Source organism: Zootoca vivipara, chromosome 8, assembly GCF_963506605.1.
Source record: "Zootoca vivipara chromosome 8, rZooViv1.1, whole genome shotgun sequence".
In the NCBI taxonomy this organism is placed as follows: Eukaryota; Metazoa; Chordata; class Lepidosauria; order Squamata; family Lacertidae; genus Zootoca; species Zootoca vivipara.
The window spans coordinates 27,061,688-27,077,954 of record NC_083283.1 but is presented as its reverse complement, the minus strand read 5'-3'; the positions used below and the strand labels follow the sequence as shown (position 1 = coordinate 27,077,954).

The 16,267-nt window shown below is 41.5% G+C and overlaps 1 protein-coding gene across 1 annotated transcript in view; it reads left to right on the top strand.

Annotated features, from left to right (window-relative positions):
* CNBD1 (cyclic nucleotide binding domain containing 1) overlaps nt 1-16,267 on the top strand; it is a 131,449-nt gene that overhangs the window by 79,632 nt on the left and 35,550 nt on the right. Inside the window, exons 6-8 of the mRNA XM_035125618.2 lie at nt 700-851; nt 4,045-4,179; nt 7,100-7,232. Of these exons, the coding sequence (XP_034981509.2) occupies nt 700-851; nt 4,045-4,179; nt 7,100-7,232 (420 nt within the window). The remainder of the gene's footprint in view (nt 1-699; nt 852-4,044; nt 4,180-7,099; nt 7,233-16,267) is intronic.

Sequence of the window (16,267 nt, the reverse complement as noted above, 5' to 3'; positions counted from 1 at the left end):
GCCCTCAGGCTGTCTGTCTAGCACAGTCATCCCCAAACTCAGCCCTCCAGATGTTTTGGGACTACAATTCCCAACTAGCTAACAGGACCAGTGGTTAGGGATGATGAGAATTGTAGTCCCAAAACATCTGGAGGGTTGAGTTTGGGGGTGCCTGGTCTAGCACTTAGGGCTCTTTCCAGGCAGTGCCATCTTCTCCAACCACACTGCTTATCAACTTTGTTCTATGCCCCCCCCATTTGATTTTGCCTAGCAGGACTGAATCCTTGATATTTGGCTGGATGAAGGATTGATGAGTGTGTGTGTGTGTGTGTGTGTGTGTGTGTGTGTGTGTGTGTGTGTGTAAATCTCTGACTGTACAAACATAAGCATCATGGATATTGCTCCTCCCTTTTTTGTCTCTGGCTACACCCAGCACTGGTATGTGGCCTCCTAAAGGTTGCCCATGGGGAAGCGTAGCTCTTGGGTTGGAAAAGGTTCCCCATCACTGATTTAGATGGCAGTGTCCCCAAATGATGTACATGTATGTTCTATTTTTGGAAGCAACAGCAGGAAGATGAGCTAGTACCAAAATGTTTAAGTACGTTTGCTAAACTGCAAATGTGATGAGTTGTGTTTGTATCATGTTGTGGGCATGCCAGTTTGTTTGCTTTTCTATACTAACCTGGAAAATCATAGTCTTTTTTTTTTTAACAATTCTAGTGGATGCAAGCCAAGAGTTCTACACAGTACTTAGAGGCTCCTTTCGACCACTGACAAAGTATTACAAGAGAACAATTGCAGGTGATTTTGTTTCAGCTAGTGCTGAGAGCGGTGGTTCAGCTAAAGTACCTCAATCAAAACCCCAAACGTTGGTGAGTTATAACAGCCGCATTGCCAGTAAGCAAGTGAAAGTAGTGGCAACCGCAGGTCTTGGGTTTGTACCCAATGTAGCACTAAGTAATATTCTATCCATGCAAGGATTCATGCTTGCATAATGGAAAATTTTCCCCACTCCTCCCCTTGTGCACTCCTCAAACCTGTTCTGAGTTTCTCCCCAACCCTCTGAAGCAGATTTTCTCTAAAAGGTTAAAAAAGAGAGAAGAAGATTGGTTGAAGGAGCTGACAGCCATTGTAGTACTGCACTTACATTTGGGGTCATGCAGTGCTATGGCCCTAGCAGCATTCCTGGCTGAATTACAACTCCCCATCATCCCTGGTTATTGGCTGAGGCTGGCGGAAGTCAGAGTCTACCAATATCTGGAGGGCTGCAGGTTCCTGATCAATCCCTTTTAAAACAATTGAGGGGAGCTTGAAAGTCATACAGGAAACTTGGGGGGGGGATTTGCACAAGACTTTTTTTTTAGTCATCTGGTATTATGTAGAAAGCTGTGAGCCTCGCTCCTGTCTTCTTTTGTGAGGTGAATTGCTCTGATTGGCATGAAGAGGTTAGAGGAAGTTGTTTGATTTTTGTGTGGTTGGTGTTGTCACTTACAATCACAGACAATAAGCTTACATCAGCCAGCTGGAATTGATGCCACCAGGCTTACCTTTCAAGCATTTAAAACTATTGTGTCTCATGCAGGGTCTCATCCAAACAAACAATGAACAAATTCCAAAAGCCTCAGGGATCCAGGAGCAAATGGCACACAAAAAGAGAGGGTCTTTGAGAATTCTTCCTGCTAGCTCACCAAAATAAGATAGCTGACCTTGGGCAAGAATGACAAGGAGAAAAGATTAATTCTCCTTTTATTCTTTCTGTCTAAATTGGATCTTTCTTACAGATTGCCAGAGGTGCGCCAGAGCTGTTTTCTAAGAACAGAAAGAAAATCCCATTTTTAATGTGTTTCTCGGTGACAGCTTTTGCTGAAGTTTTTGTTACTGTAGGCAAAGTATAATATTAGTTATCCAATCCCTCCAAAGTATACTGCATTTAATTGTCTAAATGAGAATGAGTCTTTTCCTGGGCAACAATTTTATGCAGCCATACGAGACTGACAGAGCATGTTGAGATAAAATTATCCTAGATAAGCAGAGGAAGCAACACACACACACACACACACACACACACACAGAGAGAGAGAGAGAGAGAGAGAGAGAGAGAGAGAGAGAGAGAGAGAGAGAGAGAGAGAGAGCTGAGTTTCCTGGCATTTGCCTCGATTTTCCTATCTGAGCATAAACAGATTTTTCATAATTAGCAATGTATCAGTAATTTCTACTTCCTAGAAATGTTTAAGGAAAAAGACCAAAATGCACTCTCATGCATTCAAGTTTTGCTTTGTCATGCTGTTCACTACCACATAAAAGAATGGATTTTGTTTGATTAAAAAAAGAAGGCAGGATGGGGGAGAAGAGAAGGTTAAGGGGTGATATGATAGCCATGTTCAAATATATAAAAGGATGCCATATAGAGGAGGGAAAAAGGTTGTTTTCTGCTACTCCAGAGAAGCGGACACAGAGCAATGTATTCAAACTTCAAGAAAGAAGATTCCACCTAAACATTAGGAAGAACTTCATGACAGTAAGAGCTGTTCGGCAGTGGAATTTGCTACCAAGGAGTATGGTGGAGTCTCCTTCTTTGGAGGTCTTTAAGCAGAGGCTTGACAGGCATATGTCAAGAATGCTTTGATGGTGTTTCCTGCTCGGCAGGGGGTTGGACTGGATGGCCCTTGTGGTCTCTTCCAACTCTACGATTCTATGATTCTATGGAGGTTTAGGCCAAGATGGCTTGTATACTGTGTCTCAGCCTGCAGGAGTCTTCCAAACAACCTATTCCTTCAGAATGTAGACTTCTGTAATGGAAATGCTGAAAGGTACTTAATAGTGGGTTGATAAAGGTCATCTTTGATATGGAAGGATACTTAATTGAGCCCTTTTTAGATAACAAACCAATTCCTTTCCTTACTGTTTTCAGTAGACTCTTCTTCTTCTTGTTGTTTAGTCGTTTAGTCATGTCCGACTTTTCATGACCCCATGGACCATAGCACGCCAGGCACTCCTGTCTTGCACTGCCTCCCGCAGTTTGGTCAAACTCATGTTCGTAGCTTCGAGAACACTGTCCAACCATCTCGTCCTCTGTCGTCCCCTTCTCCTAGTGCCCTCAATCTTTCCCAACATCAGGTTCTTTTCCAGGGAGTCTTCCCTTCTCATGAGGTGGCCAAAGTATTGGAGCCTCAGCTTCACGATCTGTCCTTCCAGTGAGCACTCAGGGCTGATTTCCTTCAGAACCAACCTTGCCACTCCTCATTTCTATCCCAGTTTGCTGCAGCAACTTATTCGAACAGAACTCAGGTGAGCGGTGCACTGTCCACTGCTGACCACTGCTGAGTAGCACTGCCACAGATGGCGGGGGGGGGGAAGCAAAATGTCACTGAGGGCTTTCTTCACATAAGCAGTGTGTCTATGGGACTGTCTCCTAGAGAAGATCAGGCAATTCCCTTCCTTAGCATAGTTCAGATGGAAAAGGTGCTTTCACTTGGCCTGACCTTTGGAAGGGGGTAGGAACATTCATGCTTGATACATTTTTAAACTGTCATTTTTAATTATTGCTTTTGGATACGATCTTATGGGATTTTAGGTTGTTACCCACTTGGACACTTTGGGGAAGAAGGGTGGGATATATGAATTTAATTTAAATTTAATACATTTAATAAATGAATGAATGTCTATGCTAGGCTTCAATATGAATATTCTCAGATTTGTTTATACTATACAATGAAAGATACAAAATGATATTGTAGCAAATAATGCTTATAATGGTATCAGTAGGTGTGATAGATGAATGATCATAAAACATATTCCAATTTCTGCTTTATTATCTCCACATCTCTAAGCCAAGTAATAATGCTATTCTGTGTTTTGTGCAAAATATACCTGTCATCCCTAGACATTACTATAAAACTTAATTTTCGGGGAGTGTGTAATTTTATTTTGCTTGTGATATAAAGCAACATGAAGGAAAATGCACTGGTAATATTTTATGTTGTATGATTTGCCCAATTAAAAGAAACACAAAGGGGTGCTAGAATTTACTGCACTTCTTTTCTTCTCTTTAAAATATTTTTGAAGTTTGGTATAGGAAGTTGCTTTGGGACTTTGGAACCTCTCCCTCCAAAGATGCATCACAACGTCCTCACAATTGTTACAGAAGAAAACTGTGAATTTCTCAAAATCTCATCAACAGATTACTTAAGAGTAAAAGAGGTAAGCAATCTTTAAAAAATCTTAAATGCACCTGGCAAGAACAAAAAAATATTGTGTGTATATATGTAGAAGCTGAAGAAGTGTGAAGAAGTGTGCATGCACACGAAAGCTCATACCAAAATATAAACTTAGTTGGTCTTTAAGGTGCTACTGAAGGAATTTTTTTATTTTGCTTCGACTCAGACCAACACGGCTACCTACCTGTATGTAGAAGCTGCTGTTATTGAAAAATAACAGTGATCTCATTGTGGGAGTTTACTACATAGCTGCCAAGTTATCCCTTTTTTAAAGGGATTTTCCCTTATGCTGAATAGGCTTCCTCGCGAGAAAAGGGAAAACTTGGCAGCTATGGTTTACTAAGCCAAACTGAGGACACAGATGATGCCTTCCTGGAACTGATGGCCAAGCATTCAAAAGGAAGTGAGATAGTAGTAATGGGGGATTTCAACTATCCTGGTATTTGTTGGATGTCAAACTCAGCCAAGAGCATAAGGTCGAACAGATTCCTCACTGCCCTTGCAGACAATTACATTGTCCAAAAAGTGGGAGAAGCAACAAGAGGATCAGCCATTTTAGATCTGGTCCTAACCAATAGTGTTGACCTGGTTAGTGGGGTAGAAGTGGCAGGATCCTTAGGTGGGAGTGACCATGCTCTTCTGGAGTTTATTATTCAGAGGAAAGGAGCAACCAAGCATACTAAGACTCAAATCCTAGACTTTAAGAAAGCCGACTTCAGAAAACATAGGGAAATGCTGGGTGAGATCCCATGGACAGAAATACTAAAAGGGAAGGGAGTTCATGATGGTTGGGAGTTTGTTAAAAGGGAGATATTAAAAGCACAACTTCAGGCAATACCAATGAGACGGAAACATGGAAGGTGCCTAAAGAAGCCAGGGTGGCTATCTAAAGAACTTTTAACTGAGTTAAGATTTAAAAGGGATATGTACCAAAAATGGAAAAAAGGGGGAAATCACCAGAGAGGAATTCAAACAAATAGCCAGCACGTGTAGAGACAAAGTCAGCAAAGCTAAAGCACAGAATGAACTCAGGCTCGCCAGAGAGGTTAAAAGCAACAAAAAGGGCTTTTATGGGTATGTCCGTAGCAAAAGGAAGAACAAGGAAACAGTGGGGTCACTTAGGGGAGAAGATGGTGAAATGCGAACAGGGGACAGAGAAAGGGCAGAACTCCTCAATGCCTTCTTTGCCTCAGTCTTCTCCAAAAAAGACAACAATGCCCAACCTGAAGAATATGGAGCAGATGATTCAGCAGGGGAAACACAGCCCAGAATAAGTAAGGAGGTAATACAAGAATACTTGACTAATTTAGATGTATTCAAGTCTCCAGGGCCAGATGAACTACATCCAAGAGTATTAAAAGAACTGGCAGAGGTGATTTCAGAACCACTGGCAATAATCTTTGAGAATTCCTGGAGAACAGGCAAAGTCCCAGCAGACTGGAGGAGGGCAAATGTTGTCCCTATTTTCAAAAAGGGGGAAAGGGAGGACCCAAACAATTACCGCCCAGTCAGCCTGACATCAATACCAGGAAAGATTCTAGAGCAGATCATTAAGCAAACAGTCTGTGAGCACCTAGAAAGGAACGCTGTGAACACTAAAAGTCAGCATGGGTTTCTGAAAAATAAGTCATGTCAGACTACTCTGATCTCATTTTTGGACAGAATTACATTTTTTAAAAGTTACAAGACTGAAGTGTTAAACCCTATAATGCCTGCTAGCTAAATGCTCTCTTAAATATACTTGATGTGTGTATTGTGTGAGCAGAAACCAGATCCTATTAATCTCAGATTGGAACCACATCTCCTTGAAGGGTTCTTCTTGTTGATTCACAACTCAGATGCTTTTGATTTTGCTAAGCAGCAGCTTACACTTCAAACAATCCGTACCGCTTTGTGGACACTGGCAGGATTGACTTTGAGTCTAATTTATGCTACAGACACAGTGTATATTAGAAAAATAATTGAATGTGTTCATTAAAAAAACACACAGCCTGAACATTATCTTTTAAAAAAAATACAATGTGGGAGGGGGGGGGGACAAATTCCTGAGATGCAGACAAAGAATCAAATAAATCTACTTGCATCCTTTGGTGGTGATAGTGTAAGTTATCCAATTGATCATTTTAATGGATTGCTGGAATGTGGACAGGCTCATAGATTGCCAACATGTGGCATGCAGTCGTACTTCGAAGAACATGCACCCACTGGCATGTGGAGAAATGTACAAGATCTAGGCAAATGTGCATTGAAATGTATGTATCAGGTGGGGAACCCACGACCCTCCAGATGTTGCTGAACTCCTACCATCCCTGACCCCTGGCCATGTTGGCTGGGGCTGCTGAGAGCAGATTCCAACAACATCCGGAGGGCTACAGGTTCCTCTTCCTTGCTTTGGCCGATCAGTGGGAAGTCCTTGATAGATAGTTGGTATGAGTGACAGGAAGGGAAAGTTTGTGCAAAGCTTTTTTTAAGGTTAAAGTATTAATTTAATGGTGTATTCCAGCACTTGTGTATTAAATTACTGAGTACAGTACAGGACTATGGTAAAAAATAAACATGGATTGCCATTATGTCAATACACAGTTCAGGAGCTCTGTAAACATTTAGGTTATCAGACATGCAACTGATATTTCTGAATATAATGTTACAGCCAGTCAGTGTTTATAATGGATGAATCTATCTTCCATTCATTCCGATTTGTTTCCAATTTGTTAATAAATTAGATTCAAAGTGTATTGTGCTGAAACCCCTACTATTCATGAGCTACGTATTTCTTAGCATCTTATTCCATTTCTGCAACTGCCCTTTCCCTGCTCTTTATTTGTTTCCTTCCTTTTTAAAATACACACATATATACAGTATACCTTTCCATTGCTACTTTTAAGCATGAAACTGTCTTTCAGGAAGTAGCAAAGCGTGGAAAGATTGCCAAAGAAGAATTAATCCATGCCTGTGCAAATTATCGACACTGGCCTACGGTATTTTTATTTCAGCTGGCTGCTCAGTTAAAATGGAGGAAATTTCCAGCAGACCATGGTGAGTGTCATTTCACTTTAAACTCTAACAATCATCTTCAGGATCTGGGTTTTTATAGTTTGGAAAATAGGAAAAAAATCTACCCTGGTCCAGCTCAGATCAATAATGCCCAAGGATGGTTGTGTGTATAACTAGACACATGAACATAATTGATCAGTAGGGGAGGTTATGGTGGTAGTGTTACTGGCGGATTGGTGCTGACCAATGATAGGACCTTCTTGGTGTCCATTCCCCATTTGTGGAATGCTCTCTCTGGTGAGATGCATCCATCACCCTCAGAATTAACATCCAGGAGAAATTAAAATGAAACCCTGTGCACCCAGGCATTTGATGGCTGAAAGATACTGTTCCTGGCAAACTTGAAATTATTAGCTATGAGATATTTGACTGTGTTGAAATGTTTTTAGTTTTGCCCTAACTGTTTTGCTGATTTCTTGTTCGCTGCATGGGGCTCATTTGTGAAGAAGGGTGGGATAGAAAATTAAACAAATAAATATGGGTTTGCCAGCAAATATGTAACCATGCAGCCATCCTGTCTCCCTTCAACATTTAGCTCCTGAGATATGTGACATGCTGTCATAGCATAATGCATTTTCACGGGGGTACGGGGGTTGTTAATGTGGTGTTGGGACAGGGAAACACGCAATGTGAATGCACCATGCCGTTCATTTCAGGAAGCAAACGGGGAAATTGGACGCAGGCCTGTCATTTTTAGTGCTGTGCCATTTAGCTTTGGCCTTTTGGAGTGTGCGTGGGGGTATGTGCAAAGGTGGTGCAACATTTTCATACGATTACGGGAGGACCCCGCTAAATATTTATTCCTGCAGACTTATCAATTTAAGTTATTAAAGAAACTAAATTACAAAACCTTTTAATTAACCAGTTGATACTGGAATGAATTAGATGCATAAACTGCATTGGAAAAGAAAAGCAATGACTTTATCAAATTCTTTTGATTAATTAGTTGTTTAAAAATGCTTATTATCCATTTCTTTGCCATGAGTGGTGCACAGTTTGATTATCTGATTGTGCCACAGCATGTGTTTCAATACTTAGCTGTGTTAGCTGATAAAAGCAATTTTTAAAAATATAAAAGCCAGCTAAATTCCATATATTATCTGCTACATAATCTCATTAGAAATCTCCCCCTTTTTCCTCCCCCTTTTTTTGTTCACATGATTTATATAATTACTCTTTTGGCTGATCCTACTGAGATCATGGTTTCAGCTGCTTCCATTAACTGCTGGAACACAGATTTGTAAGACTAAGCAAATTACAGTTCAGACAGGTACTATAAATTGATGTATCTTGACTCTGCAGAATTTCATAATGGTTTACAGTGACGTGCTACTATTTATGCAGTGTAGGTGGAGAGCCTCTGGGCTGACTCTGACATTACATTTCTTAGGGTTGCCATATTTAAAGCAATGAAAATCTGGACGGAAAAGTTGTTGAGCTTTTTTATTGAGGGGAGGGGCAAGTTGTTGAGCAAAGAAATGGGAAATAAGGGAATAAGGGAAATAGGCAAAAGCAACACTGCCTACATCGGCTGCCATATGTCCGGATTTTCATGGAGGTATGGCAACCCTACATTTCTAAACATGGAGAGCCATACAAAAACGATGTGAAGCAACAGAATATTATACTTTGGTTCTCTTAAGAGTTGCATTGGAAAGCAGGTCCCCAAAGTTGACTTGTTTTTTTGTACAGGAAGCTGAATCTCCAAACTAGAATCGCAAACCATGGTCTGATCCTGGCTTACAAACCTGGTTTGGAGATTATGCATAAACCATATAACGGTAAATTATGGTTTGTACCAAAGAGGAAATTACTAATTGAATCTGAGCACCTGAAGAGGAAAGGCAGCTCATAAGTGGCATGTTCCCAATCCTTCAGCCTGCAGAACTGTCATCTGGTCATAAATGCTGGACTAATGAAGAAGTGTTGCAATATGTTCAGCTCGGATGCTTTGCATTTTTACTAAGATGGTCTGAACAGCCATCGTGATTTGCCACATGGATCTTTCAGACAGCTTCTTAAGCATTTGTTCCAATGAATTCACTGACGACAGGATTCCATCCCAACCCCAACCCCTTTGAAATTTACAAGCTCATCTTGTGTTATTTAAGAACAGGTGTTTGTCGCATTGTCGTGGCTTAAATCCTTTTTTTTTCACTCTTGCATGAGAACACTTCACAGAGGCATCCATTACAGAGCATTATGTACTTTTAATTGGTAAAAATGCTTTGGGATGAAAGGTGCTGCGTAACTGTAAAATATTACTGTACCTCACTCTGCTTAATTGGGACAGCTGCTTAATTGTAAATCTCCCAGGAAGCCGGTTTAGCCTAATGATAGCTGCCTGTTTATGGTTGAGCCTTAAGGGGGCTGCATTAGCATAAATTGTGAATAACAGAGAGTGATTCCGTGCACACCCAGTAATTAAATGTTGCTGAACCAGGTGGACTTCTAAGATACTGTATATTATTTTATGACAGAAGCTCTTAAAAAAAAAGCTTGGAAAGATCCAGCCCATTCCAAGTCTAAATGGGTGAGTTTACCCACCACTATGTCAAACCTGTCAATTGTCCTGGGAAAAAGGGATGTCTCATTTTTTCTTCTTCTGAGAGGATGGTGGCCAAAATGGCCACCATGATTTCGGGCTGCACTCTCACCTCATAAAGTGTTCTTTCTAGGGCAAAATGTGTGGTTCGCCAAAATGTGTGTTTTGGGGTGCACTTGGAGGGGGGAGAGCTGCAAACTTGCACAGCTCATGAAACCCATACAGGAGTGCGACCCTGGAAGATGGCATCCCAGTTTTGGGCCGCTTCATATTGGAGGGTATGATATATTGATTCGTTTGTGTGTGTGTGTGTGTGTGTGTGTGTGTGTGTGTGTGTGTGTGCCCCTCAATATGTCCTCCTTATTGCATATTCTTGATGATTTGTGCTCATGATGTGGTCGCACAAGGCTGCAAAAGTCTTTTGGGCATTCACAGTTATATCACAAGTAGTATATACTTGTCCTGCTTTTGTTCTGCCATAGCCCCTCTAGACAGCATTGAAGAAGCACCTCAGAACAAACTACAGCAGAATAAACCCACCACTAATGCACTATTACTATGTCAGGAAAAATGTTGCAGGATACACCTGCAATAAAACACCAGTTATGAAGAGGTCCTATCAGTACAGTGGTACCTCGGTTTATGAACTTAATCCGTTCAGGAAATCTGTTCTTAAATTGAAACCGTTCTTAAATTGAGGCACGCTTTCCCTAATGAGGCCTCCTGACAGTACCCTTCCACCATTTGGATTCCATTCTTAGACCAAGGTAAAGTTTGCAAACCAGGACACTGCTTCCGGTTTTGAAGAGTTTGTAAACCGAATAGTTCTTAAACAGGGCTGTTTAAACCGAGTGTCACAGGCGCGGTAGCGGCTACTCTAGAGTAACGACTCCTCCAGGCATTGTCTTTTCATTCTTTTATTTAGTGCTGATTATTTACAGTGCAGAACAGTACTATGTACATGTTGTCAGTTAGGGGTCAGAACCTCCGAATGGAGATTTGTGTGTTTTCTTCCAGCAAAGTAGTCTAGGCATACTGAATCTCCGCCCCCGTCGTTTCCTGCGCAATTCCGGGGTCAGCGGGATCGGCCTTCTTCCCTTGCCTCCCACTTCCCTTCCCACACTGGACATGGGCTCCGCTACCTTGCCTGAGCCTCGGTCACCACTTCCTGAATCTCCGCTGGAGACCTCTCCCTCTCCACTAGCACTCGCGCTGGGAGACGAGCTGCTACTTAAGATGGGAGGGACTTGCCTGTAACTTCTGTCCCTCACACCGAGGTACCACTGTATGATGAATTGCTTTGAATCCGTCCCCAGAATTCTGGTTACTGAGGGGAAGGAGGGGCATCAATTCCTTGCATTTCATCTTAATAAAATTATGACTGTTGTGGAATGTCTTTACTATGAAAGTTTTAAAAATATAATTATACATTCTCATCACCTCTTAGGGGAGTCTTTCTCTCTCTCCCCCCCTTTCCTTTTATATTCTGTTAGGCCATTATGCTCCATAAATGACTGCAGTGCATAATTCCCCACATATGCTTTAAAATAAAATCACTAGAAAATTTAGTATATGACGTAGAAACAATATCTTCTTTATGTCTCATAAAAATTTGAATAATTTCCCTTGGAAACTTTTGTCATGTAGTTTCCCTCAAAATATAATGTTTTCATTAAGATAAGGCATAGCAGGGGTTTTTTTTACTTGTTTTATATTATTTGACTTAACTCCATTTCAAGAAGTACAGTAATATATAATAATGTGGTGTATAAGGGGAACTGAATGTAAATCCTCATGCGTGCAGGCAAATGTCTTCTTCTTCTTTTTTTAACTCTCAGTGAAGAAAACTCAAGTAACTTCCAGGCTGGCTTCAATGTTGCTTAATAGTTGTCCAATCAAACTGGTGAACCACTGAAGCCCAGCTTTTTAACATTCATGTGATTCTGTGGATTTTAACTGAACAAAATATGAGCAGAGGTGTGCTTATTATGCTGCATGACCAAACATGACAACACCCATCTTCTCATCCTTTATTGCAGAGGTTTTAATTCTGCCTTTGTGGAGTCCTTTCCAGGTTATTTGCCAAGTTGCTCTTGCATTTTGCTGGTGATTTTGGGAAGCATTTCTAGGATATTCTGACCAGACCAGTATGGTTTTCCTTTTACTCTACATGAACAACAAACGCATCCAAGATCACACTTCACCTACAGCTGCGCTCCACACACAGTGTGATTGGTAGCCATTTGCAAACTGTAATTCTGGAAAGCTTCTTCCATTACTAATCTTCTAACTGAAGAACCACTGCTTGGCTTGTGGCTTGTCCAAATCCCATCAGCCCCAGCCATCATGGGATGACCGCTCTAAATTGAAGTTTTCCCTCTCCCCTCTCCCACTTGCCTCTAAAAGTATTTTTATTCATCTCCTGCAATTTCTTCCCCTGCTCTCCTTTCACTCTCCACTTGTACCTGAGCCCTGCCTTGCAACTGTCAATTTCCCCCCATCTCTCTTCACTTATCTTTTCATATTCTCTCCCTCCCTGTTATTCTCTCCATCCTCTTTTTATCTCAGCTTTTTATTTCCTTCAACGCCTCATTTGGAGACTTTTCTTCCTTTTTACTCACCCCCATCTCTCAGCGTTCTTTTCCTCCTGGACACTTTTACTCAGCATGCAGAAACATTCACCCACCCTCCAACATTTATCCAATGAAAATGAGGATGTCCCATTCCATAACGATAATGTAAACAACAACAACACTATACAGGATTGCCTTCAGATGGCTCAGGGGTTGGATAACTCCATAGCCTCCAACATTTATCCAATGAAAATAGGGACATCCTAAGGAAAAGGGGGACATTCTGAGATCAAATCAGAAACTGGGGTGGCTTCTTTAAATCAGGGGTGTCCTTGGAAAATAGGGATGCTTGGAAGGTCCACCAAAAGGTCCACCCAAAAGGCTATGAGTGGGTAGGGAATAAGGCAGGCAAGTGAGGAGGCACTGAGGCCCACCTGAAAGTGACCCAAGGATGGGTCCCAGCTCATTGTTTGAGAAACACTGGTGTAAGACTTGTATGACCAGGCCATCTTTTCTTCTGTGAACCTGCTTTTCACCCTTCTGTCTCTGGCCCTTTTGGCTTAGCACATCTGTGTGGATGGCAGTGATAATTCTGCTGTAGTAGAATTTATAGGTAAGGAATGTCATGGCCTTTCAGGCTGCCATTGGCTTAGCTGCTTTGATATCAGAGGAGAAGCACAACAGAATGGGCCTGGGGCCAGGCACCCGAATGCTTAAGGTTGACTTGAGAGATCTGATAATAAAAATTCCAAGATTCTTCATGAGCAATTTAACCAATTCATCCCTGCCAGACAGCATAAGCCTGGATTAGTGATACAAGTGTGTTGAGCAACAGAGTATATATATATGGTTACTCATTAATTACTATAAAAGCACAGAAGGCAGATTAGGGGATTATGCTTTATCTGTCATAAATATTTTCAGCTGTAAAATCAGTTTACATGATAGCTTTGCGTATTTTTAGGCTGAGACACAAATATTGTCAGTCAAGGACTGACTTGACACTCCTGCAGGTAGCCAATAATTTGAGGTTAAGCTATGGCAGTTTTTAATAAAAAAAATATTATTTAAAAAGCTTTGTTTACTGATTATAATCCAAAGGGAGTTAACCACCTCTCTCTTACGCATGCTTTCAAAACATGCATTTCATTTTCAGCCTGAGTTAATCTGGTTTAATCTTCCAGCTAATACAGCTGGTTCTGCTGTCACCTGGTTGGTAAAAAGGTCGCATTTACTAGGAAGGTTTGGGGAATTATATATTTCCATTGCTTAAGAACACAAGTTCAAAATAAAGGGCAGGAAATAGAGTGTACAAATAGAATTCATAAACTACTTTAAAAACATTATTGGCTTTTGACCGCAGCAGAGGGCAGATAAAGAGCAAACTAGGTCTCAGCTGGTTGTCACAAAATAGGAGAAGGGGAATTGACCAATGTTCTAGTTTTGCTATCTCATTGTTCTAAGATATCAAAATCTGCTGTCAGAAATGATGTAGTGTGTTGCTGCTTTTCTTAAAGGCCTTATAAATCAGATTAATGATAGCTTCCAAAAAGTAACCTCAGCTAAGTGGAACAAATTATGTTTATATCTTCATATATATAATTGTAGTGACCTTTGGCTATTGGCCCAAAGGGTGTGTGTGTGTGTGTGTGTGTGTGTGTGTGTGTGTGTGTGTGGAGTAATACAAAAGTATATGTGCCAAGATTCTCCCCATCCCTTGAAAAATTAACTTTGGTGATTATTTCCTTAATTTAAACAGTCATTGGAGACATCACATCAGAGCTATTTAACATTTATTTAAAATAAGACATAGTGGTATTAAAACAAACCACATCTCCCCTTGTGAGCAGCACTTTTAAAATTATCTTAATAGTATGAATTAGCTTGTTTTAAGTTCCAATCCTAATTGCTTACTTTTTCCTTATTGTGAATGGGTTGAAATGAACAGTGCCTCTTCTAAGGTGGAATTACTCTTTAATTATTACACATAGCAAGGCTAGTATTCATAATAACATAATATATGATATTACAATCCACCCCCGTTTCCTGTTTCATTTCAAGAGCTGGTCTCTGGTGAGTTGGCAACCTATGCAATATACAAAAATGGCATCCTTTCTCATCCTTTTATCATGAGGAGTTGAGCCTTTCTGCCCTGCCTCATTGGACTCTGTGGCAGGGGTAGGCAACCTAAGGCCCGTGGGCCAGATGCGGCCCAATCGCCTTCTCAATCCGGCCCTGGAATCAGCGTGTTTTTACATGAGTAGAATGTGTCCTTTTATTTAAAATGCATCTCTGGGTTATTTGTGGGGCAAAGGAATTCGTTCCTATTTTGGGGGGCTTCCGGTTCAGCGCCAGCGCCGATCGGCGGGGTTTCGTCTCGTCTCCGAGGCGACCCGTCTCTGCTAGGAGTGGGGAGGGCAGCGAGAGCGACGCTGCGCCCCTTAGAACCCCGGGAAGAGCGTCCCGGGGGCGAATTTTGTTCGGCAGAGCCCCAATCCGGACTCCCCAACTCTCCGGTAAGCTCTAATAAGAGCTCCGGAGCGAGGAGGGTAGAAGTCGCGGGGGCCATTTTGAACGACAACGTTACCCTAGCGGAGAGAAGCTTCAAGCCGAAGGCGGAGAGCGCTGGATTCTTTTGAAAAAATAATTAGGAAACAAGACTGTAAGTAATTTCAAAATTTGGATTACAAATTAATTTGGATTTGGGAGAGAGGGGGAAAAATGGAAGCCACCCCCCCCACCGGCAATTTAAGAAACAGTAAATAGAAACCCGAAGCCGTAAACAGAAGATTTTAATTTAAAAGGTTCCCTCAAAGGCATCAAAGAGGATCTCCCCTAGATGCAGGGTAAAAGGGGAGAAAAACTGGGGACGTGAATACCCTGCAGAAAGAGGAAAAGATCCAGAAAGACCTTTCTTTTCCCCGGGAGCCGGCAGCCCAGACAACCCAGTGAGCTGATCAGGATTTATAAGTGGAATTTTATTTTTATTTCTATTTTTGGACTTTTTAGAATTTTTTGGTTTATATGCTTTTGAAATATGAGTTCGGACTTTACTTCTATGTATTAAGATTCGGAGAATGCAGCCAGCTTGTTAAAATGGAGTCGAGAAAATAAACTGTGACCATTTTCCACCCCATGTGACAAGTTTCGACCTTGACAGGATTGAACTATGTCAACAAAAAGGTATTCGCCTGAGTTCCAGCGGACTGTTTTGACCATCATGTGGGAAGTAAGAATAGGACTATGTCAAGATGAGACACAACAGCAAGAGTTAAAGCAACAATTCCAGATGGTGATGGCGGAATATGAGTTCTTAGACGATGAAGCTACTGAAACTGAGGAGGATGAGTGTGAGAATGATAGTGACAGAGATTTGGAGGATTTTGACAATGATGGGGACTGTGATTTGGAACGAAAAGATGAAGACAATGACTGTGATAATATAATACAAAATGAAGCTCACCATGAAAGAAAAGACGATTTTACTCTACAAAAAGTCATGTGGAGTGCCCCCCTTTTGAGGGGGGTACGATTGGATTTACTGGAACTCCAGAATGCCCACAGGGAAGAGGAAAAAAATAATCAGAGAAGAGAAGAAACTCAGGGGTGCTGTATGGAGGCCTGGATGGCAAAATACTGCAAAAAGGGGGTGGGGTGAAGGGAGAGCGGGGTTGTGATTGATAGGATGGATTATTAGGATTAAAACTGGACTGCTGACTATGGAACTTGCTGGATTGGAGGGTTGGAGCCGGAAATTGGGGATGAAAGGTTAGATTGGGAATAGTTATACAGTAATACCTCGGGTTACGAACGCGATCCGTTCCGGATCGCAGTTCGTAACCCGAATAGTTCGTAAACCGAACGCGATGGGCGCCGCCATTTTGCGCATGCGCAAAGCG